Raw genomic sequence first — 24,622 nt, 5'->3', positions numbered from 1 at the left:
TTATATGTATATTATATATTATATATATATATATATATATATATATATCTTATTTCATTTCATTGAACTTGCTTCTGAGCAGTTGTCTTGTGTGTCTCTCTCTTTGCGCAAGGGATAAACCGATGCTTCAGCCAGTTGCTTTTTGATCCAACTTTATTTTTTCACATCAGACATCTCTACAACAGATGTTAAGAGGTTATTATCTGGTACATTGGGTTTGGATCTCCCGTTGTAATACCACCGTCTCCGTAATGTTCTCCAGTACTCGGAAGATATAACTCAGAACGAGTTTATCTCTTACAGTCCCATCTATGCTTTCTAATAGGCTGAGTTTTTTTAAATCCAGTAACCCCGTGGGGTTTGCTTGCGTTTCCAAGCCTTCCAGCGCCAATAGTCCCTTCTTCCGTCAAATTTTGGTAAGCTCAGTGTAGCGAATTTCACTGGGTCGGGCCTCCATCGAGCTGTCTTCCCTCCTGGTGTACGCGTTAAAACGACCATGTGGTTCTCCACTTCTCTGTCCCATGCTAGAGTCGACAAAGGTGCTGGTTCTTGCTAGTCTTGGGAAACTGGTGAGGGTTGGAGGCAGGGTAATGTTTGGCGCTTGCCCCATATTGACACTAGGAACAGTTGGTTGCTGCTGCGTACTGGTGTAGGCCAGGGGGAAAGTGGCATTAGGATCTTGTCCCATACTGAAGTCAACAAGTTGTTGGGGTTGTGGGGACAAGATGAGTGTAGGACCTTGTCCCATGAAGTTGACAGTTGTTTTGGAGGCTGTGGGGGGGCTGGCGTACTGACAGGGGCTTGCCCACGTATACACAGTGTCTCTGAGTTCATCGAGTTTTCGATCCAGTTTCCTACTTTCGACCGCTTGCTGTGTCCACGGCACCACTTTATCGCTACCTAATGGCTCAGCATGGTCGAAAGTCGGCGACCTCGACGAGGAATGAAGAGTGGGTTGAGGAGGCCAGCAGGTGGACGATTCGACGACTTGCCTTGAGTGTTTTGGCCCTCCATTCTTGGAGGGCCATAACGACAGCCAGAAGCTCTCAGTTCCCCACGTCGTAGTTCCTCTCGGCGGGGGAGAGGCGATGGAAGGCCACCAAAAGCGCTGCTTGAGGAACTGCAGGGTGCGAGCTACTCCAGGATGGCAAGAGAGTTTAGATGAGCGTGCCCACTGCAGAACCTCAGAGCGGACGGGGGTTGGGAGGACCACCTCCTGGATCGGGTTTGGTTCGCTGGGCCCTTCGAACCCTTGTCTCCACAGGGCATGAGGCCGCCCCCACGATGTAGGCAGGTGAGATGATGGGACCAGGATCCAGGCAAGGTGGATCAGGCGAGGATTTGCGGGAAAGTGCATCGGGTTTCACGTTCCTGGAGCCGGGGCGGAAGGTGAGGGTGAGGTGGAACCGCCCCAGGAGCCAGTGTAACTCGTTTGGGTGAGGGCCAGGAAATGGCTCCGTCTTTTGGGTTCGGGCTGGACAAGAGGCGAGGAGATGACCTGGTTGTCCACAGTAGAAACATGCCCCCCCGACTTCAATCTGCGCTGTCTCTCCGTGGGTATTAGGGCGAGACCGACCCAGCCGCATGGGCTCGGAATCGGCACCGAAAGGAAACAGGTGCAGTGAGGACGCGGGCTGATCATTAACGGGTGCAAGGTGGTGGGCGAAAAAAAGGGCGCTCCTGATTGCTCATCGGGAGCAGGTGGGGTGGAGCCGCGCAAAGGTGGAGACGATCACCAGCGTCTTCAGGGAAAGTAGGTCAACCATGCCAGAGAGAGAGAGAGAGAGAGAGAGAGAGAGAGAGAGAGAGAGAGAGAGAGAGCACGGAGAAGCAGAGGAAAACACCAATAAAACAATACTGCAAGAAGGTGAGGTGAGAGTGGGATCGCGTCACAGGGAACCTATAGAGTGAGAGTTTTCTTTTTCTTTTGTTATATTCTGAGAATTAAAAGTTAACCAATACTCGTGTTTGTGTAGTCATAGGAAAGAGTTAGTTGACCATGTGATTTCCCCCAAAAAATTATGTTGACGCTTTGTGTCAAAAAGGGAGGAAATGTGGGAAATAACTAGTTTCCTTTTTGTCTTCTGTAGTGTTCTTAGTGTAAGGTGGGAAAGGCCTTGGTTTCCGTGTTTTAAGGTAACAATTAACCAAGAGTCAAGCTGTGAATAAATGCCGGGCGATCGTAAAACCAGGGATCGACGTGAGAGTGCACATGATAACACCTGTGGGTCATAAACAAAGTAACTTTGATGCTTTTATTGTGTTTGTGAGATACTTTGAGGTGACTGTATATATGGTGGAGCTGTTCGGAGGAAAGGCAGAGAACATTATAGACCATCGCCATGCATGCAGTAAAGATTCGATTCACTCAACGCCGATGACTCTAGAAATTTCTTCCGCTCTTCTTGATCTTGATCAGGTAAAAAAAAAAAAAAAAAAAAAAACAGCAATTAGGAAGTTTAAAAAAAAACTTCCCTGTTGCATCAGCGGAGCAGAATCAGTCACATACAACTCATCCGACTTCCACAGGTCGACCATGCATCGGCGGAAAACCTTTGATTTTTACTTTGCCACCGGACTGATGGTTGGATTCCTGTCCGTTCACCTCCTGTTGTACACGGACGGTTCAGCAAAACGGTCCATTCAGTATCTGACTCACCTGAAGCAGCGCGTCAGGGAAGAAGCTGATATATCTCACACAGGTAAGGCGTTCTGCTTCGTTCTCCTGTGTGATTATTATCCTTATCCTGTTTTAAACTAACATTAAAATCTGCCGAGAGTAACTGCATTTCGTTGTTTTTGTACTCTGCACAATGACAGTGTGCAGAGTACACACATTAGTAGTGGTTATAATTACTTTATATCATTTATTTTTGTCATATTTGGTACTTTCTTACTAAAGTAACTGTATATATTCATTTCTATTGAACCAGGTAGAACCTTTAAGCCCAAAGCCTATGTTGTAGGTCTCTGCTTAAATATTGTGGGGGTTTTTTGGACCGCGATGTTACTGTTAAATCTATTAAATCGTCATTCACAACCTGGGACAATAGAAAAAAATAAATAAATATAATATATATATTTATATTTATTTATATATGTGCTTAGATATACTGTATGTGAACGGCTGTTGTGTCCCTGCACACCATGTTTACATTGCAAAGAAATTCCCATTGCATTTGATTTAATTACCCATGGTATTTATTGACTTCAATTCATTACTGATTCATTACTGCCATTGTGTAATAAGTCTTCACGACTCCCCGCCGCAGTCCCTTTTATGACTTTGACCCGGAGTCAGAAGACACTGTCGCTCGTGAAACACCTCCACAACGGACATTATTCTTCTTCTGCGGTTCAATGTACGCAACCGGATGTGCCCGGACTAGTGCCCGGAGCAGGACGATCTGCTGTTCAGGAGAACCGATGTTTACGATACTATTACGGGATTTTCAGAGATCTCGCTGAGCCCGAGATTACAATAAAACACAGCGTTCTCAGCAATGGCTGAACTGTTTGTTTCGAACCTTCAGGGCTTCATAAACAAGGTAATGACGCAGATACACACTAAAAAAACAGCGTTAATGGGAACTTCCGGTCTAGGTCGTTTTTAAGTAATAAACAAACACTCTGTGACGCTCTGTCACCGTCACACATGACGGATGTAAAACAGACCGATCACGCTGAGAAACGCAGAGTGAGCTGAGGCAAACTTCTGGGAATTATTCACACAGAGAGTTCACAGTTCATAACTGAAAATATTTGTTCTTTTCTTGTATTTCCGTTCTAGACATTGTTGCATAGAAATGCGTAGAAATCACATTATCAGAATGATTTCTCCATGGCTGGGCGCTTTTGTGACATTTGTGGTTTCTAGGACTCCGTAGTGAGTCATAGAACCTGAGGTTCATTTGATATCTTCTTATACTTTCAGATGAGAAGAACAACACACCGTCCGCTCCTCCGCGGTCCGTTCGCATCTTGTGTTGGATCATGACTGGACCCCAGAATCTGAAAGGCAAAGCCGAGCACGTCAAAGCGACTTGGACCCGACACTGTGACAAAGTGCTGTTCATGAGCTCCGTCGAGACGGACTTCCCCACCGTGGGGCTGAACGTGAGCGAGGGCAGGCAGAACCTCTACTGGAAAACCATCCGGGCTTTTCAGTACGTCCACCGGCACCACTTTGACGACGCGGACTGGTTTGTGAAGGCGGACGACGACGCGTTCATGGTCATAGAGAATCTCCGCTTCGCTTTGTCCAAGTATGACACAGAGGAGCCTCATTACCTGGGCAGAAGGTTTGCCCCTTTCGTCAAACAAGGCTACATGGCCGGAGGAGCGGGTTATGTCCTCAGCAAGGAATCGCTGAGAAGGTTTATTAAAGGTTTTGAGACCGGCATGTGCACCCACTTCTCCCACATTGAAGACATGGCTCTGGGACAGTGTATGGAGAAGATGAACGTGTCCACGGGAGACAGTAGGGACGAAAAGATGAGACAGACATTTTTTCCTTACCCACCAGATTACTATGTAATCCGACAAAATCCAAGACCTCGACCATGGTACCTGCTGTACGATCATTACCCTGTATCAGAGGTAAGCGACTCTGTGCACTGACACTGAATTTAATGTAATCTTTAATGGTTTCATGAAACGACTACAATGTCAACATGCGTCCTATAGATTACACATAAAAGAATAGAGAGATGAACCAGTTGTGTTTGCTTAAAACAAGTCGCTGTCACGCGTCGTAGACTGTTGATGTTTTTTCCTGCAGCGGCTTCTCACAGACTGATAAAGGATGGAATATTTGGAAGAGAACATGGGGAAACAAAGTTGCAAGCTTTAAAATGTTAAGATGTTTCCAGGTGTCACCTTTTGGACGATGCTATTTTCCTCTCGACGGGGGACATCAATTTCAAAATTCCCACACCTGAAACTACCGTTTGTAACCAAGAAGTGCTGAGGAAAATGTGATCCTACACTGTTAGAAATAAGGGTTCCAAAAGGGTTCTTTTACAAGGGTGGAGGTTCTACCTGGAACCATTTGCTTCTGAAAAACCTGAAGAAAGGGTCAAGGGTTCTTGGTAACACTAATGGTTCCAGTAAGAACCATTTTGATCCAGAGAACCCTTTAAAACCCCTTTCCTGAATAAAGGACTTTAAAAGGGTTCCAGGTGGAACCTTTATAAAAAGGTTCCACCTGGAACCAAAAAGGGTTCTTCCATGAGGACAAGCTGAAGAACTATATACGGTTCTACTCAGCACTTTTATTTCTATGTAGAAACTATATCAAAACTGTGTTGTTTCTGCAACAGGCGATATCGCCCCCTGGAGGCGAATTGAAACACTGTAACTTCCTGGTTAGACTCCCTTTAAGATTAGGGCTTTACATTTTGTACACAATCTACATTAACACATTAGTGTGAATCAGACTTAAACTCCACATTTACAGCTTTCAGTTCAAGTTCAATTGTATCCTGCTAATCTGCTAATCTCCAATGCACCCTCCTCTCTCTCTCTCTCTCTCTCTCTTCAGGGTCCAGCTTGCTGCTCAGACTTCAGCGTCTCCTTTCATTACCTTCCGCCTGACATGCAATATCTTATGTACTATCTGACCTACCATCTGCGGCCGTATGGATACAAATACAGGTTCAATCCTGGTTAAAAGGTTGTAAAAGTACAGTGTTTGCTTAACAAGGGGGAGGTGGCTTTGTCTGCATTGTGTAGGCAGTACAGCCACTAAAAGGTGTGTTTTTCATGACATTTTAAGATTGGTGCATATCCTGAGTTTCATTTCTTTGTGTCTTTATTTCCCCACAGTGATCTGTGTCTAATCTGTGTGTTGATGCTGACAATGAAAACTTCCTCGTACTGCACTGAAAAGGAAGTATTTGTATTGTATGACGATGTGCGGCAGCTGATGAATGTTTCGTCAAGTTCAGTTTAAGGACGTCGCAATAATGCAGTAATTCATGTATTATAATTACAAACATGTCGGTCGGTTTCAGTGACTTGAAATTCCTCCTGCGTCGATGACAAGCAGAGAAACTGTTGCTGCCAACGTGATGACACACACTGTGTGATTTAATAATGATCATCTCAAAGATAATAAAAAGGTGGATTGTTTGTTTATTAGTATGCCAAGTCTCAAACCCATCATTGCAATGGTCATTGGTTTTTGTCCTGTCATGCTACGTCCTCTGCAGGTGAAATGCCTGGGTCATACTTTCTGCAGTCCATGTCTGCAGAGCTCTGCTATGCATTTGTTTTTCGGAGTGTCAGCTTCAGTTTAGCATTCCACACATGCAAAGATTCCTTGCCAGGAGTTTGCCCCAAATCTGTGCGTCTCGCTAAATCTCCAGACATGGTTACCATCTCCTACACTGTCTTTTTTGTCCAAAACGAGACAACACCACCAAACTGTAGGGGTTGCTCAGACGTTCCGCAGACACCAGAGTGCAGAAAGTATGACCCCCCGGGTCTCACTGCTCCAAAATGAATAGACAGATAATGTGTGCATTAGTTCAGAACTGGAGCAGCTGCACAGTGAAAGTAGCCAAAGAGACAATGGAGGAGCTCCGCGTCAGCTCTCCATCCTCTTCTTCTTCCGCAGCAGTCAGAGTCCTGCGAGCTCCGTTCAAACACCTGCGTCCTCAAGTCCACTCTGTTCCTTTGTGATGCAAAAGGGAAGCGTGTTCCCTTTGCACACACCACACGTCTGCTACGTGTAGATGCAGGAATCCCTGCAGTTGGCTTCGGACTCAAAGTTGTTTCCATTACCCTCGCAGCTGCCGTACCAGAACTGGGCGCAGGCGTTGGCCTCGGGGTCGTAGTACCACCGGACCACGTACTCCCGACAGGGACCTGGATCCAGAGACTGACTGCAGCCTTCAGCTGAAACGACAGGAAGGAAACAGAGTCAACTGATTCGCTTTTATTTTCTTCCCGGCTTTGCTAAAACACAAAACACAAAGTGGCCTGAACTCATTTCTTGATTCCATCACAATTTTGGGAAGATCATAAACACGCTGTTGACGCTTTTCCACTGCTTTTCCATTAAGGATAGTTTTAGGGCCAATTCCAATTCCAATCTTAACCCTCAAGCTCAACCCTTATTCTTAACTGTCCCTCAAAACCAAGTGTTGAGGGTTATTTTGTCACTTAGAAATGGGACACCCCTTAAATGCAGATACGTCTTCAGACTGTAGGGGGCAGAATAACGAGAAAAAGCTGCGTCCAGTCGTCAACTCCAAAAAAAGAAGAAGAAGAAGAACACATTTACGTCAGGATTATTTATTAAGATCCGTTTGTCGGTCAAGTTATTAGGTTAGTTATAAGATGATACTCATACAAATACCACAACCACGGACCTATTCAGCTGACAGTTACCACACACCACGACTTATTGAAAAGTAAACCATAGCAAACGATTGATTGTCCGCACCGGCCGGCTATTGACAAAAGATCGTAAAATGACGTCAGTAATCCATAATATGGGCCTAAACTAAGATAATACAATGGTTTTCATCATTTTTATATCTCTATTAACAAAGAAAATACTTAATTTGTAGCGTACTTGTTTCGCTGCTTTCGGCGCCATCTTTGTTATGTCAAAACACGCAATGCATTCTGGGTAGCCATTGCTCCCAAGGTTGGTCTCAGAAAATCTCAATATTTAGGGCGATACAGCCCTTAAACTTGGCCCTCAACTTTTTCTGAGATTCGGGACAGCACTTGCACTAGAGGGAGAGCACATTTTTTAGATTGAGGGTTAAACAAGGAATTGGAATTCACCCTAAGTACCTGCGCCAGTGAGGTTCCAAGCAAACTGACCCGATAACTAACTTACGCAATCTGAGTTCTGTAAATAGAATTTTTCCAGGAAATGTTTACCAAATTCCAGTTCATTAAAAGGCTTAAATACTTCCCATCTGCCTACGCTGTCATTATCTAATTGATCAGTCACACAGTGTCTGTATGTGTAACTGCCCAAACCTGATAAACTACGTGGTTTACATTTTTAAGCATTTCAAAGGTGCCTAAAATTCTGGTTCCATGTTAAACAACAAAACAACTGTGTAAATGTGTAAACCACTGAACATCTGTGAGAGAACCTGTGTTTTTAACTCAGGGAGACACACGAGCTGCTGCTTTGTGTCCAAAATAAACAACACATTTGAAAATAGTGTTAACAGGCGAGTCACGTGCATGCCATGTCATGTCATGTCATGTCATGCAACTGCTCAAACTTGATAAACTACACGAAACCAGGAAGTGCTGCTTCTTTTTGCGGTTCCTTGCCCATCTCGTCCTGCACGCACACACGGTCACAAGCAAATTAAATCATAGTTTTCTGTTTCCTTTGGTGCATGGCGTGAGCGGTTAACAAACAATCAGTTTCCTGCAGGAAATTATTATTATTATTATTTCAAAAAAGGTGCGGTAGAGATTTGTAATACTCCTGTATGAATGTTCTGTGTTCTTTCAAACCAGTTTGACGTGCACACATTTCATGCTCTATAAAAACACGATCCGCTCAGTCGTCGCCTGTGTTATACGATAGCTCAGTGGCAGAGCGAGACGCCGTCTTTCGACTTAAAGGTCGTGGGCCTTTGTGATTTTCCCCACTTAACCCCACATTTCTGTGAATGACCTGGGTGTGAATGGGTGAATACAGGCAAAACTGTTGTGTAAAGCAGCTTTACATGATCATCGAGACTACAAAAGCGATGTGTAAATACATACAGACCATGTAGACTATTGTCGATCGCATCCACTTGTGGCTGTGCGTCATCTGCTTACTTACCTGGCACCGATGAGTCCGTCGGGGGTGGAGGGCTCACCGGAGCCTGTGTGCTCTGTGCCTCATGCAGCCAGCCAGATGGATTCTGGGTACCCGATGTAGAGATCGTCACAACGCCCTGCTTCTCTCTGGCACCGGGTGAGGGTAATGTGATGTTTGATCGCCTGCTCCAGGGCTCCAGCAGCGGTGTGGTGTCAACCAGGTCCTCTTCAGGCCACCTGGACTCAGGGGACTGTAGATTCGGGGATGTTACTGCATCCATTGTGACTTCACGCTGGAAAGAAGAGGATGAGCTTAGAGGAGTGATACTTTACGTTTGTGTAGTAGGTAGAGCACAGTCCTTAGCTCCAATTGGCTTCCACGTAACTTAATTTGCTTCTCCAAAGACAGGTTCAGACCTTCAGACTTAAACATAAGCAGCCTTACCGGTGTGTCTTCATCCTCTACGATCTCTTTGGAGACGCTGTCCCCTGGAACGTCTGGGTGTGTTTCCATAGCTCGATAGACAGAGTTTGGTAGAAAGGTTGTTGTGTCATCCTGCCCACAAATCCGACTCAGTATTGTGCCTTCCAGAGCTGCATCGGGGGGAAAAAATGAAAATCACGGTTAGAGATATTCAAAAGGTCATAACATTGTTCATGTGAAAAAATATCGACCCTCCATGACATGACCCATTTTCGTTTACTGAAACCAGAGGATACCATATTTGGAAGAGAGGGTGGAGCCTCAGAAGAAGCTCACTGATAGTGTGATGACAAGAAGGTCAACAACCTGTCAGTCTTTATGGTCTGTTTAACTTTAAATGGGATCATCCATTCATCTTCAATCACTTTAGCCACCACAGAGGGTCGTGGGGGGTCCTGGTGCCAGTCCCAGCTGACATAGGGCAACAGGCAGGGTATACCGTGGACGTGTCACCAGTTCTTCACAGGACCACATAGAGACAAGCAACCACCCAGTCTCACACAAACACCTACTGTCTATTTAGAGTGTCCAATTTGCTTAATCCCCAAATCTGTATGTTGGTGGACTGTGGAAGGAAACGGGAGAACCCAGAGAAAACCCATGCACATTCCAACCAGATGCAAACCTGGGTCTTCTTGCTGCAAAGGCAAGAGAAGCAACCACTACACCAACCATGTGGCCAAAACAGGATCACGTTGTACCAAAGAAGACCAGAAACTAGTGACTGAGACCAATAACTCCTCAGGAAAATGACTACTGATGTTATAAAACAGGTAAAAAGTTGACCAATGACAATTTTTTAGAAATCAGAGCAGCCAATGGCAGATTATTGGTTGGCCCATAATGATGATTCTGTCTATTGGCTCCCAGAAAGTGTAAATCTTTGAGGCTAAAATGCTCCCTAAAGCAGTTTGAGGAGTGCCTATTTTCAAATGACCATATCTTATGATGCAGTAAAGGCCCATTATGACTATGAGTAAAAATGTTGACCAGCTTCTCAAAGCATATCACCATTCAGCTATTGGCACGCCCAATACAGGATTGTTTTATCTAGAGCAAATACAATTATCTTATTAAAAAAAGAGTAAAGTATTTACTTACTGGGAAGTGTCCTGAAGTCATCTGCAAGGTAAACATGCTCCTCAGCAGGTTCAGATGCAATAACATTAATCTCTTCCTGGAAGTCATCGTACAGGAGGTCGGTCCTGTTAATGACTCCCACAACGATCATCTCAACCCCCTGATCGTGTGCATCGAAGGCCGTGTCTTGAAAATGCTTGAGGTCCTGGGGGTCAGCCTGCCCATTTGTTAAAACCAAGGCCACTTTCCTCACGCCGGGCCGCGAGGCTTGGAACAGCTCGTTAGCTTGATGGATGGCACTGCCGGTGAAGGTGCCTTCACCCAGGTATGGCATCGTCCGAATGGCAGCCGCGATTTCATCTTGGCTTAGCGTTTGCTGCAGACTGACCACCACCACGTTTACCTGGCTGTAGAGGACCACGCCTATTCGGGTAGTCTCTCGGCTTACCGACAGCTGGTCGATAACAGCACTGACAAAGTCCTTCACCAGCTCAAAGTTGTCTGGTCCCACACTCTCAGAGCTATCTATGACAAACACCAGCTCCAGAGGTGTCTCTCTGCACTTCAGACCACAACCTGGCCAACAAACAAAACCAATGGAAACACAGGAAAAAAGTGTCTTTGCGTTACTATTTTAAGTTCTCTTAACTATGTTCCAACACATTTTATATCTGTTTTATATTCTATGACGATTCTATAAAGTGATTACTATGGGAAAACGTTAAATATGCTTTACCACAGATTTCCCTTATTATTCTGATGACCTCCTCTCTCTGTGAACAGTAAAAAAAGGATGGGAAAATGAGATTAATCACATTTTCAAATATATATCTAATTGTCACATGTTTCAATTCCTGTACTCACTGTCAGCCCTGGGTCACCCTTCCCTCCAGGTCTGCCCTGTAATTAAACTCAGATTAGGCTTGATGCTTTTATTGCAATTCGACAGAGTTCCTTGATTTACAAGGGACCAATATAATTGTGTTGTTTTAAATGTATTATGATAAGTTGAAGGAACAAATTGTCTCTTTCATGTCTAAAAGAAAGACCCGAGTTAGTTCTTTGTTTTCTCTTTTATTTGGTGTCGGAAATTGTCATATAAACCTAAAAAAATGGGACATAATGTCTTACCTTTGGTCCAGTAGAACCAGGTTCTCCATAGACTCCATTGTCCCCTTTCTTCCCCCGTCCTCCAGGGATGCCTCTGTCACCCTGTGTGTGGACATTGATCATCTCAGACAGAATATGAGAAAACCTGCTAAAGTTAGCACATGTAGTAGCTGTATTATCTGTACCTTCTCCCCTGGGAGGCCGTCTCCTGGCAACCCCCGAGGGCCCATTGGCCCTTGAAATCCAGATTCACCCTGTCAATAAATACAAGAAATTGGTAAGAGAGACACAGGTATCATCAGCATAGAAATGTATCTTAACATCCTGTCCACTGGGTGAAACACCATTGATTGATCTCAGGAATGTATGAGTTTCCATTGGCTATACTGACACTTCACTGGCATTGTCAAGTGTTTTTGCTTGCCCACCTTTGGTCCCTGGATGCCCTCTCCTGGAAGCCCAAGGAGGCCTGGGGGACCTGGCTGTCCAATAGAACCCTTAGAATGCAATGCATTACAGCAAATGTCAGGGTGCAGGGACAGTATCTTTGTCATATGTAGAGGAAATGACAACACAAATTGTTTCCCTTTTTACTATCACTGACCTTTGGTCCATAAAGTCCAATTCCAGGAGGACCCAGTGGGCCTGGCAGCCCCCGTAGCCCCCTGTCACCCTGACACACAGCGCAAACAGAACAAACTCAGATTAAAATACAATATGTTGTATATACAGTAAATCCTCTTGCTGCTCAACAAGTTTTATTTTCGCTTCAGGCAAAGTAGCAGCACTAGGTGCACAAAAGGCATGGATGTATATCAGCTGCCTTGGCGGAGGTCTGCGCTCCGAGTGCCTGTCCGGGGTTTTTACCGTTTCAGCATTTCTTCCAATGTCTGAAATTGGCTCATGTGGAGGATAAAGCGGTAGACAATGAGTGAATAAGCACAGCGCTGTTGTCTCACCTTAGATCCAGGTAAGCCATTCCCTTCAGGTCCTGTATCTCCTTGCTCTCCTGGTAAGCCAGGAAGACCCTGATGATCAACAACAAGAGGCTCATTTATAATATTTTGGATCTTATACTGGAGACAAGAATAATTCCTATTCATTCTTACTGGTGGTCCTGGTACACCGTCTCCCCCTATCCCTGGTTGTCCCATAGGCCCAGGATTGCCTTTAGTACCCTAAAAAAGTTAACACAAAGGCAGTACACGTTCTGTTACAACATTGCACTTTGCAGGATATTTCTTGATAGTCTAAATGTAGTAATATACATGTATTGCATTACATATTTGAAGTTGTGTAATGTTTGTTTTACCTTTGGCCCAATAATTCCAATTCCAGGTTCTCCCATAGGTCCATACGGTCCCATATTCCCAGGATCTCCCTGTTATGTGGACAATTGGGCAACAACTCAACTTAGAAATATTCACATAAAAGGGTAAACTCTTGCAACGTAAGATGTACAGTTTATAGTTTTTAGAGTATGAATCAGGTCTTATGGAACACGTCACCTTTGATCCAGGAAGGCCTTGTCCAGCAGGTCCAGGTTGGCCCGTCATTCCTTGGCTCCCAGGTTCCCCCTGAACAATCGAGTTATTAAAACATAATTTCATTTAATCAGTCTTGTTTCAGCAATAGCTCACAGGAGATCTGGATCGCCCACCTCCAGCAAACATGAACATACTTTATTTGGTCACGTTTATTCAACAAACCTTAGCTCCAGCAGGGCCAATCAGGCCAGGAGGCCCTGAAAGTCCTCTTGGCCCACGATCACCTCTATCTCCCTGTTGAAGCACACATACATATTGTCAACACCTCTGTTTAATGTTAAATGTACATCAATTACATGTCTTGGTTGTATTTGCCATTATAACAGAGCTGCACTGAAATATAAATAGTATTTCTGTCTATTTTAGAGAGAAAGTAGACCAGGCTTCTGCAGGGAAAGCAGGGGTCAGATGAAGTTGAAGTCCATTGCACAAGCAAAGACAGAAATTGCAAACAGCAATTAGGATACCCCTACAAGAAGTTGGAACTATATGAAAGGGCTGCACTGTTGGGAATTAAATATTACCTTTTCTCCGGGGATACCATTCCCAGGTGTCCCCTCGAGGCCTCGCAGACCTGGAAACCCCATCTCTCCCTGAAATGAAACACATGAACAGACACAAAATGACACTGTCTATTGCCTCACAAGGAAGTGAGTGTTAATAAGTGTTCTGAATACTGAGTTTGTTCCAATTGTGGACAGCATAACAGCTAAAGGCTGCTTCACCTTATTTTGTTTGAAATCTGGGCTCAACTGTCTGACCTGACTCTGCAGATCTCAGAGCCCTACAAGGTGTATATTCTTTTAATAATTTGTCATGAATGTATTCTGGACTTGAACCATTTAGTGATTTGCAGACTACCAGCAGAACTTCTGCAGAAAGTCCATTCTATAAGTGACAGTAAGCTAGTGGAACCCTTGCTAACTAACCTTAGGCCCGGGAAGTCCATCCTCACCAGGAATGCCAGGTATCCCAGCGGTCCCATTAGGTCCTGGCTCTCCCTGGACAAACCACACACACATAAAGTCAAAGTCCCCTTTAAACATGTTGTATTCTAGATGTTGATCAGAGTTCTCCTACCTTTGGTCCTGTGTTACCAAGACCCCGCTCTCCTGGAGGTCCAGGGTCTCCAGGGAAACCCTGGTCACCCTGAAAAACCACACAAACCACTGTATCAAAAAATTAAGATTTAAACAAATACTGTACAATGATGAAGTGTTTCAGAAATAGTATTACAGATACTTCATTTGTAAAAAAGATGATTTCTTAAATTACTCAGTCTTGCTTTGAAGTAATGATTCCATTACACAATTACTGGACATGTTTCATGAATTAACACATAACTTGATGCTTGTTTAGCATATCAACAATTTCTTTCCTTAGCTACTAACCTTTGGTCCAACTATACCCAATCCAGGAGGTCCCCTAGGACCGGAAGGCCCAGCAGGCCCTTGGTCCCCCTAAAATAAGAAAGAAAAATTTGAATTTACTAACTACTACTGGAAAAAATAAGAGAAACAATTTCCTATCTTCCAGATTTGCATTGCCTTCTCTCCTTGGTTGCTTGGCCCTGGAAACCCAACCAAACCTGGCAGACCAGGAGCTCCTGTGTTCCCCTGGGGGTCAGACAGATAGGTGAGAAGTCAAAGAGGTCACTCTTTACAGGATGACAGGTTTGCAGTATACATGAGTCTACGACCTCAGCCACAGTTATGTTTGAACCATACCTTATCACCTTTGTACCCCAACCCTGGAGGTCCGCGGCCGCCCTTAGGCCCCTCATAGCCCCTGTCACCCTGTCAGAAACACAGACAAGTCAAACGACAACAGTCTGCAGTTACAGTTTCAGTTAGGTAGATGAAGGAATCATTTCTAGTTGTTTTACAACAAGCGTGTTCTGCGGCTTACCTTTGGTCCTGGCAGACCCTCACCAGGAAACCCCGGAGATCCTTGAATCCCTGGTGGCCCCGATGAACCCTAAACCCATCACCACATATTTGTATGCATTTATTTATTCTTTGTATATTTTATTTGGGTTCGTATAGATACATGTCTTATGAGGGAGACTCATAAGGCAAAGAAGCGACCAGGGTGGTCCCTGTAGTTCCACTCACTGTCATCCCTGGTTCGCCCACACCGATGGGTCCAGATTGTCCTGGTCTCCCCTGGTTTCCTCTGTCCCCCTGTAAAAAAAAAGAAGAGAGAGTCATGATGTGTGGGGAGTCCCACAAGGCTCAGATGTGGGCCCTTTTCTTTTATCTCTTATTTCTTAAAAGACAGAGGGCATATTCCACCCAACTGTTGCTTAGGTCTCTTGATGACAGAAAGGCGTGGCTGGCTCTTAACCTTTTACAATTTAATGAAAAGAAGAAAGATGTGATGGTTTTAGGGGTAACACTGGGACTCCTCACATAGATCTGGGTCCCTTGGCCCAGTTTACCAAGCCAACCATCACTAATTTAAATGGATTTAGATGTTAAGCTTGACAGTCAGATCAGGGCTGTCGTAAAATCAAGCATTTTGTCAATTGACAAAAGCCTCATTCCACTGGCTTTTATATATTCTGTCTCTTATTTATTATGCTGTAGATCCACTGTGGTTGTTTTAAAGTGCTACAAATAAAGTTGGATTGGGTTGGATGTGGCATGATCAGATCGGAGTGCACCTGTCACGCCATACATTCCCTTGAACCAGCTCTCCTTCTTTATTGCACTTGTTGTTATTTGATATCTTATTTCCTTGTATGGGAGGGCCTTTCTGTGTAGAATTTGCATACTCTCCCCATGTGGATGTGGCTTCTCCCCGAGTACTCCGGCTTCCTCCCACACTCCAAAAACACGTAGATTGGGCATGAGGTCAGCTGGATATTGTAACTGGCCATATGAGTTAATGGTTGTTCTGAATTCCCTCTTGTGTTTTTGTATTATTATTATTATTGTCTCTGGTCTTTTTGCTTTGTCTTTTCATACACTTAATATTTTTATACTCAATTCAGTTCTACTTTGTATCATATCATCAAGGTATCTCGTCTCACCTTGGGACCAGGGAACCCAAGCCCTGTATCCCCTTGAGGTCCAGGTGCACCCATTGGTCCTCGCTCTCCCTGTAAATAAAAAAGTTAGATAAAGTGAAAAAAAAAAAAAAAAACATGCTTCAATGGCTTTAAAGTGTAAACCATTTTATAGTATGTTCTTACTTTAGAGCCTGATGGCCCCTCTGGACCTTGGTCTCCAGGTGCACCCATGGCTCCCTGAACAGTAACAAAACAAGATCAGGTAAATGCTGGTACTGAATAATTGTTACACACAAAAGGAGAGATGTTTTGGGAATGCTTTTATGTGTATACATGTAATGTCTTAACACTGATACTCAGGGTCTGATCCTCATTCCTGGCATGCTCTGGGAAGGATGTGATGTCTCTTACATGACTTAACTTTGTTTAAACTTGCCAAAACAATGAGCACCGTGTGCTCATCTCTGTGATCCGTCAAACCTGCTCAAGTAATTGTATTCAGAGAGGGAGTGGTTGCCACTGAAGATGTTCCATTTTCTTCATCACTGCAGCATCATCATCATCATTGTGGTTGAGCATGAACTAACCCTTGCGATAACGAATGTCCCATATGTGCCTATGACATATGACACCTCTACCTCTGAATTGGTTTGGTGTTCTGAAACTTCTGACACACTGCCACCTGGTGATGAATACCATGACTGTGTCATACACGTGTTGTAGCCTATAGTGTCATATTATTACTAAATTAATCGTCAACCGTTTTGATTATCGATTAATCGGTTGAAAGCGTTTTTCATTATTAAAACAAGGTTTCTGATCGTTTTGGCTTGTTAAATGTGAATATTGTCTTTGTTTCTTTGCTCCACATAACAAAACTGAATAATTTTGGTTTGTGGCCAAAAACAAGACATTCGAGAACATCGTTATTTTCCGGTTTGACAAACACCGATCAACTTTTTTTTTTATATATATTTTCTGAGATTTTATGGACCAAACGATTCATTAATTAATCGTATAAATAATCGACAGATTAATCGATGATGAAAATAATCGTTAGTTGCAGCTCTAGTTTGCATGTTCTCCCCATGTGTGCGTGGGTTTCTTCCTACAGTCCAAAAACATTGCAATATGGGGATCAGGCAAATTGGGCACTCTAAATTAACCGAGGTTGTTAGGGCCAATTCTAATTCCTATCTTAACCCTCAAGCTCAACCCTTAATCTTAACTGTCCCTCAAAACTAAGTGTTGAGGGTTATTTTGTCACTTAGAAATGGGACACCCCTTAAATGCGGATACGTCTTCAGACTGTAGGGGGCAGAATAACGCGAAAGCTGCGTCCAGTTTGTCAACTTCAAAAAAGAAGAAGAAGAAGAAGAAGAACACATTTACGTCAGGATTAAACTTGGCCCTCAACTTAATTTTTCTGAGAATAGGGACAGTACTTGCACTAGTGGGAGGGTGCATTTTTGAGATTGAGGGTTCAGCAAGGAATTGTGATACGAGTGGTGCACAGGTCCGATGTCTACCCTCAGTTGTGAGTCTTGAAGCCTGGCTTGTCATGACCAGTCAACTTCATTTAAAGGACCACTGGCAGTGAAGCTGCATTTCATGGGAAATGGACACAAAGCCTCATGGGAGCCTGATAGTGTGGCTGCTGTTGTTTTACTGATGCTGCAGGGGGCAACGCGCACACATTTAAGGAGAGAGGGAACGGACAACGCGGGCCCAAATCCTAATCCTCTGGGACAACAAATGGACTACAATCATTGCATTCCCAGCAAAAGAAAGGCTACATTAGGAACAGGGATGAGACCTAATCCACCGCTCACATTCCACAAGTGCAGAGCAGGAGACGGACTCAGGGTGTGTGTGTGTGTGTGTGTGTGTGTGTGTGTGTGTGTGTGTGTGTGTGTGTGTGTGTGTGTGTGTGTGTGTGTGTGTGACTGCTTCATTACAGACATGAGGGCTACATCGGAAGTTGTAGAATTCAACCACACACACATATGAAGTTATGAAGGTAATAGTATGTGTGTGAGAGTGCTTGTCTTTATGGGTTAGGGTTAGGTCCAATAAACTTAAAAACCTATCTTTGTGAGGACATTTTGACCCTGTAGGGACTTTTTCTCTGGGCCCCACAACTCTTTGAGTGTTAACCTGGTTTTAGGGTAAGAGTAAGGCATGTAGTTGTGATGGTTAAGGTAAAGGGCTAGGGAATGCATTATGCCAATGATGTGTCCTCGCTAAGACATAACAATAAATGTGTGTGTGTGTGAGACACAGAATATCGGCATATGGCCTAACCATGTAAATATGCTCTGTATAATGCAAAACGTGAAACGCTGTACCTTCTCTCCTCTGGTACCTCCGGGGCCAGGCAGTCCATCAGTTCCCTATATGGTGAAGGCAAAACCTTAAAACAACATCACTACATTTACATGGTCATAGCGACGGTAAATGAAAACCAAACCTACTTTTTCTCCCTTTTTTCCAGAGGCACCACATTCACCCTGTTCTCCCTAGAAAAAACGAAAAAACGGCCAGTTGACAGTCATCTGAACACGTTTGTATCAAGATATTCATGGCACTCGCATGTCATAATACTATCTTAGATATTACACATTCGTAACTTTCCTAACTGCAGTGCTGACACGGGTACTTACCTTTTCCCCTCTGCTGCCAGGTTTACCCTTTAGAAAGAAAAAAGATTGAATGAACCAGACTTTTCCAAACTTCAGACAGGCATAATGTCAATTTCAGCGTAACGGTAATGGCGATGGAACGCAGTGACCGAAAGTTGGTTTGGCGTGAATCAACTTTACGTCATAAGGTAGGAGCTGAATTCACTCTATGGCAAGTGTAATTGAGCCTTTTACAGGTTGCTCTGACATATTTAAAGTTATTCAAACAAATCAAAAGGAATAGGTTCGGTATTATCTGCCAAATATTAGCCCCACGGTTGGAATCAAGTGAGTTTAGGTTACGAGTTAGGAGCTGCAATCACTTTATGACCGCTTGATGAACCAGGAAATAGAACATTTAATGCTCACCTCAAGGCCCTCCATTCCTGGACGTCCATTCATACCGGGTTCCCCCTACAGTGACCGAGCCCAGACAAAACAGTACTTCAAACAACAGCGCATGGATTATTTCAGTTTCCAGTGCTGGATTATGGAGACAATAGCGACTTACATGAGATCCCTTTGGACCAAGCGCTCCATCAGACCCTTGTTCCCCTGGTGTCCCCTAGATGAAAGTAAAGGGAGACAGATTAATGCAGATTATTTGGGGCCCCTCTCTTTCAGTTTGGGCTCAGTGTGTATGCATAGGCAAAGGTGAGGCAGGGTATTCTTGCTGTGACTCGTCTGAATCTAACCTAAACTACCACCACGGATTCTCAGATCAACGCAGACGGTGTGTTTGCTCAACGCTTAAGGCCACATTATACTTCTCCGACTGCGTATGCGTTATCCGTCTGCGTCACCACGTAGACGCCTCGAGCATTTATACTTCTGCGTCGTGGTGACGGACACTCGCTGCAATTTCCCGCCCGATCAGTAGGGGTCGCTGCGCAAGGTTGATGTGCTTCTGGCTACAGTGAGCAATGGCGTCCGAGAAAGAAAGAGAGCGAAAGACTGTTGTTGTTGAAACAGTGGCCGTTTCTCACTTTTCTGTGTGACGGAACGCAGTTTTAAGATAATTTGAGGCGAGAAATTGGCCATTTAGGGTCTAAACATGTGTTGTGTGTGTATAGATATGACGTATGTATAGTTCGGCAGCGGCGTTATCGGCGGGGATCAGCTCCGCCTCTGTCAGGACGCCCGGAGCGCACTGAGAGCCGGCACAGAGCAGCTTCGCTCGGCCTGTCCTGAGGACCAATCGCAGCTCTTGCCGTCTCCGTAGTCCCTTGACGGAGTGACGGACACTTAAAAAATATTTCGTGCAGACGGAGACGACGCAGAGGCTCTTCGACAGTCTCTGCGTCGACGCAGAGTCTCTACGTAGCCTACGCAGAGCACTTTACGCAGAAGTATAAATTGGGCTTTAAGCGTTGACCTTTTGAGTTGTGCTGCCAGTCAAAACAACCCTTTCAGAGGGTCCTCTCAACACCTGCTACACTTGCATTGTGGGAAAATGCTTCATGTCTGTTCCCTGAGATGCTTTTGGTGGAGGTCAGATACACCTGTTGGCAGAAGCTTGAAATTCCAGTTTGGAAGCTCACTCCCCACACCAAAGTCCATTGAGAAAATCATCAATTTAACATCATGGCACACAGGATCCTGTCATCAGTTAGCTCAAATGTGCTCTTTTATGACCTTGGGTACAGAGACCTGCACTATATTGACTTGAATAAGATGCTGAAACAGAGTAAATCATATTGACAGCACAGAATGATGCAGAGCAATATGAAATATCTCACTGGATATCCAGGGTAACCCCTCTCCCCCTTCTCGCACAGGCAGGACTTTGGGTGTGGACACTGAAATGAAGCAAATATGAGCCAAAGTCAACAATGTGCTTATTTGACATAGATCATATCTTTGATCAAGTATGACTTACCCGAGTTCTCACTATGGTGTTCTAGAAGAAACGGGGAAAAAAAGACAAAATAACACAACAGTTACAAAAACACTTATACTGTTTCTATAGCGTGAAAATATCGTGGAACGGTAATAATAAAAGTGATGCGGTAAGAGTGAGTCAGCATTGACGGTCACCTGGACCCTGCACCCAAAGAAGGCAGCTAAATAGAATTCAGCCCTTTTTCATGTTGTTTTTAACAGACGAGAGAAGAACTTTTGTCATTTCGCTGGAGCAAAAGAAAAGGACGTACGACACAGTGGACGCACAACGAGGCTCTTTTGACACAAAACGACCAAGTGTGGCTTTCCGGGAATTCTCTTCCCCAGGTCAATGAGTTCCTGGTAGTAAAAGTTCCTGGAAATGTTGGTTTATGTGCCTACAATTGGATATAGTTGACTCAAAACTCTGGCCTCATTCATTCCTGGCATTAACATCTGCCCAGGACAAAATATGTGATTTCTGCCACTAGGGTTAGGGTTAGAGTTAGGGTTCTCGCAATCAAAACAAGAAGACCTAGTTTGATGATGCCATGAAGCACAACATGATGTACTCATGTTATCTGTTTGGTTGCATGGTTGCTGTATCATCTCAGTATTTTTTTTTTTTTGTGAATTTGTTCTTCCCCACCCAGCTCGATCGCACACAAACTGACCAGTTCGCTGAAGAGTCGCTCGTCCAGCTGACTGTCACTGAGGCCGAGGACGTGCTGCTGCGGTGGAGCGCTGGCGATGGAGCGCAGCTTCGTACTCATAGGTCCGTCCTTGGTCGGTCTGGACAGCCTGATGACAAACACCGTGATGCTGTGTCGCTTGGCCTCGGCGGCGGCTCTCACGGCGCTCGGGCTGCGAGGGTGGTCCATTCCGTCCGTCATCAGCAGCGCCACCCTCAGGCTGCCGGGCGACGTCTCGCGGCTGAACACCTGCGTGGCGTTGGTGATGGCATAGGCGGAGTAGGTACCTTGGCCGATGAAGCTCATGGCCGCCACGCGGCTCTGGAACACGTCCACGTCCTGCCAGTCCTTGAAGTTGTGCTCCAGCGAAACGGTGCTGCTGTACTGCAGAGCGGCCAAGCGAAGACGCAGACGCCAGCCAGCCGAGTGGAGCTGTCCAAGCTTGGTACTAAACCGCAAGAGGAACTCCTTCTGTCGCTCAAACAGCTGAGCTTTGGCTTTCTCCGAACTGTCCACGATGAACATGATCTCCACTGGGCAGATCAGGGCTGGAACAACAAACAACGCGGCAGCACAACTGTTAGCACCAGCTGTGGATCGAGGGGTTTCAACATAGAATACACTCGTACTTACTTTTGGCTTCACTCTTGATGACATAGTTGTCCTCTCTTTGTCCTTTCTTTCTTCTGCTTTGGCACGTGGTTGAGTTTGTCAGCGTCAAAATAACAACGAGCACCTTCAGCCCAAACTGTGACCGCAGCATGGTCATCTTCAGTCCGGTAACACAGCCTGTCCAAATGTGGAGAATCAGTGGTAAATCACACACACATACTGTATGTGAAATGACTACACTCAGCCATGTGTAGCAGAGTCTGCAGTGATTTCAATTTGACACCAGAGGGTGATGACTGCAGGAACCAGGCACAGCAACACTCGCCTTGCAGGATGCAGGATCCAGTCCTTAATGTCATCCAAAATTTGACAAAAACGTCATGCTATACTATGTCCTGCAAAATTTGACAATTTCTTTGAAAAAAATGTTTGGTCCAAAATTTGACAAAAACGTCATACTATACTATGTCGTCCAAAATTTGACAATTAAAAAAAAAAAATAATAATAATCTGTCCAAAATTTGACAAAAATGTCAAACTATACTATGTCGTCCAAAATGTGACAATTTTTTGGAAATTAATTTTTTGGTCCAAAAGTTGATAAAATTGTCAAACTATACTATGTTGTCCGACAATTTTTTGAAAAAAAAAAATTGTCCAAAATTTGACAAAAATGTCATACTGTCGTCCAAAATTTGATAATTAAAAAAAAAAAAAAAAATCTGTCCAAAATTTTACTAAAATGTCATACTATACTATGTCGTCCAAAATTTGACAATTAAAAAAAAAAAAAAAAAATCTGTCTAAAATTTGACAAAAACGTCAAACTATACTATGTTATCCAAAATTTGACAATTTTTTGGAAAAACATTTTTCAGTCCAAAAGTTGACAAAAATGTCATACTATACTAGTCGTCCAAAATTTTTATATTTTTTAAAAAAAATTTTTTTTTCAAAATTTGACAAAAATGTCATACTATACTATGTCGTCCAAAATTTGACAATTTTTTGTGGAAAAAAAAAATTGTCCAAAATTTGACAAAAATGTCATACTATACTGTCGTCCAAATTCTGACGATTTATTGTGAATTTTTTTTTTTCCAAAATTTTCCAAAAATGTCATACTATACTATGTCGTCCAAAAGTGTTTCCAAAATTTTTTTTTCACAAAAAAAAGTAATCTCCAAACTACAGGTGCTTGTTAAAATACAGTTTTCAGTCCACAAATGTATTGATTTATTTATTTACTTAAATAATGTATAATATACTACTACTCAATTAGTATATCACTAACCCATGATCTAGCTATACTGTATGTCTCTATCTATCTCTCTATCAAAATACACACACATCTTTCTATCCAAAATTAATCCATATTATCCCTGAATTAACACTTACTACTACTACTAATTATAATAATAACAATAGTAATCTTGCAAATGTTAAAGTTAATTGAAAGGAAAGACAGTTTTAGGAGTCTTTTATTCATCTCTACAGTGATAACAACTAATGATAATACTGCATATAATTATTATATGCAGTATCACGTAGAAGACGAGTGACATACCTGAGTGCTGAGTTGATGCTGCTTCCTCTGTCAAACAGTAGCACTGATGGTCCCAGCAGCAGCAGCAGCAGCAGCACTGTCGGGAGGAACAAGACACACTTCTCCCTTCACAATAAAGGTTAGTGGCCGAAAAAGATGCCATGTGTGGTTCTTTCAGTCACAGATTGAGTTTGTCTCATATTTGTCGTTTGCTGATGTCACCAGGAGTAGGACGACATTTATGAGTGTGATTTGTTTTGTCTTTTTATCAACAAAAGATTTCCTGCTTTTATTTTGAAAGTGACACATGTCAGTATGGAGCATCTCAAATCTGTCATCACATCACAGTGCATATGAAAGTCCTTCATTAAGTGATTATAGGTGATTTTAACCTACAGTTAAAGTCAAATTAAAGGTCCAGTGTTTTAAATTGTCAGGAAATGTTATATTCCACCCATAATCATGTTTGTATAACTGTTTAATATCTTCAAAATAAAACTTGCTTGCTGTCAAATAAGCCTTAAATATCAAAAGCTGAAGTGACAAAAAATATATGCATATATTTTATTTATTTTTTGCTGTTAAACCAACTGTTCAGTAGTGGGTGTGCGGTATTAGCTTAAAATCAGATAACAATATTCCATAATTTTATCGCCGTAATGATATTGGTGACCATAATTCACAAAAAAAACCACATGGATCATCATTATTTGACATTAGGGGCGAAGGAACGTTAAGAAGTGGGTCGTTTTTAGACTGATATATGGTCCAATCAGGCAGGGAGAGAGAAAGAAAAGCAAAATATTTAGGATGTTCTAAATCTAATCCTCTTGGCAGTTTGGGAATACTAGGCCGTGAGTATCTCTACCTGGAGGATGTTGGTATGAGAAACTTAACTTATTAGCTGCTGCCATAATTCATGCAGACAGCAGCAGCGAAGGCCTCACGCCCGCTCCTCACATAAATCACGCGGAAATGCCTGAGACGAAAACGTACTAATCATCCCACAACCTTAAGGAAAACGCACCTTGGAAGAACCCCGCCTGTCAAATTACCACGGCCGAGAGTAAACACTGCGCGTGTCGTTTAAGCCGTTTGTATCGCTCGTAAATGTCCACAGTGAATCATGTTGTCAAAAAATGGTCTCGAATGTCATCCGTACGAGAAAATACAGATATACTGTATG

General features: G+C 43.5%; 2 protein-coding genes across 2 annotated transcripts; one reads left to right on the top strand and one right to left on the bottom strand.

Moving 5' to 3' along the window:
- Positions 1-2,536: 2,536 nt before the first annotated feature.
- On the top strand, positions 2,537-5,671 carry LOC310935649 (glycoprotein-N-acetylgalactosamine 3-beta-galactosyltransferase 1-like; the record flags this gene model as incomplete). The annotated part of the gene is made up of 3 exons (XM_083899583.1): positions 2,537-2,702; positions 3,935-4,599; positions 5,543-5,671. The coding sequence occupies 3 exons, from the start codon at positions 2,537-2,539 to the stop codon at positions 5,669-5,671; spliced, it is 960 nt and encodes a 319-aa protein (XP_083755709.1).
- Positions 5,672-6,727: 1,056 nt separating this feature from the next.
- Positions 6,728-22,047, bottom strand: col28a1a (collagen, type XXVIII, alpha 1a; the record flags this gene model as incomplete). The annotated part of the gene is made up of 33 exons (XM_083899582.1): positions 6,728-6,900; positions 8,813-9,083; positions 9,236-9,384; positions 10,376-10,930; positions 11,091-11,127; positions 11,219-11,254; positions 11,486-11,566; positions 11,650-11,718; positions 11,893-11,961; positions 12,069-12,137; positions 12,424-12,492; positions 12,574-12,642; positions 12,777-12,845; positions 12,973-13,041; positions 13,174-13,245; positions 13,536-13,604; positions 13,941-14,012; positions 14,092-14,160; positions 14,403-14,471; positions 14,559-14,627; positions 14,739-14,807; positions 14,920-14,988; positions 15,126-15,194; positions 16,046-16,114; positions 16,208-16,261; positions 18,373-18,417; positions 18,499-18,543; positions 19,075-19,119; positions 19,217-19,270; positions 20,445-20,504; positions 20,585-20,605; positions 21,261-21,826; positions 21,912-22,047. 33 exons carry the CDS (start codon positions 22,045-22,047, stop codon positions 6,728-6,730), a joined length of 3,507 nt encoding a protein of 1,168 aa, XP_083755708.1.
- Between the last annotated feature and the right edge of the window lie 2,575 nt (positions 22,048-24,622).

The sequence above is a fragment of the Microchirus variegatus genome (assembly GCF_963457635.1).
Source record: "Microchirus variegatus genome assembly, chromosome: 13".
Lineage (NCBI taxonomy): Eukaryota > Metazoa > Chordata > Actinopteri > Pleuronectiformes > Soleidae > Microchirus > Microchirus variegatus.
This window is presented reverse-complemented; position numbering and strand designations above follow the sequence as displayed.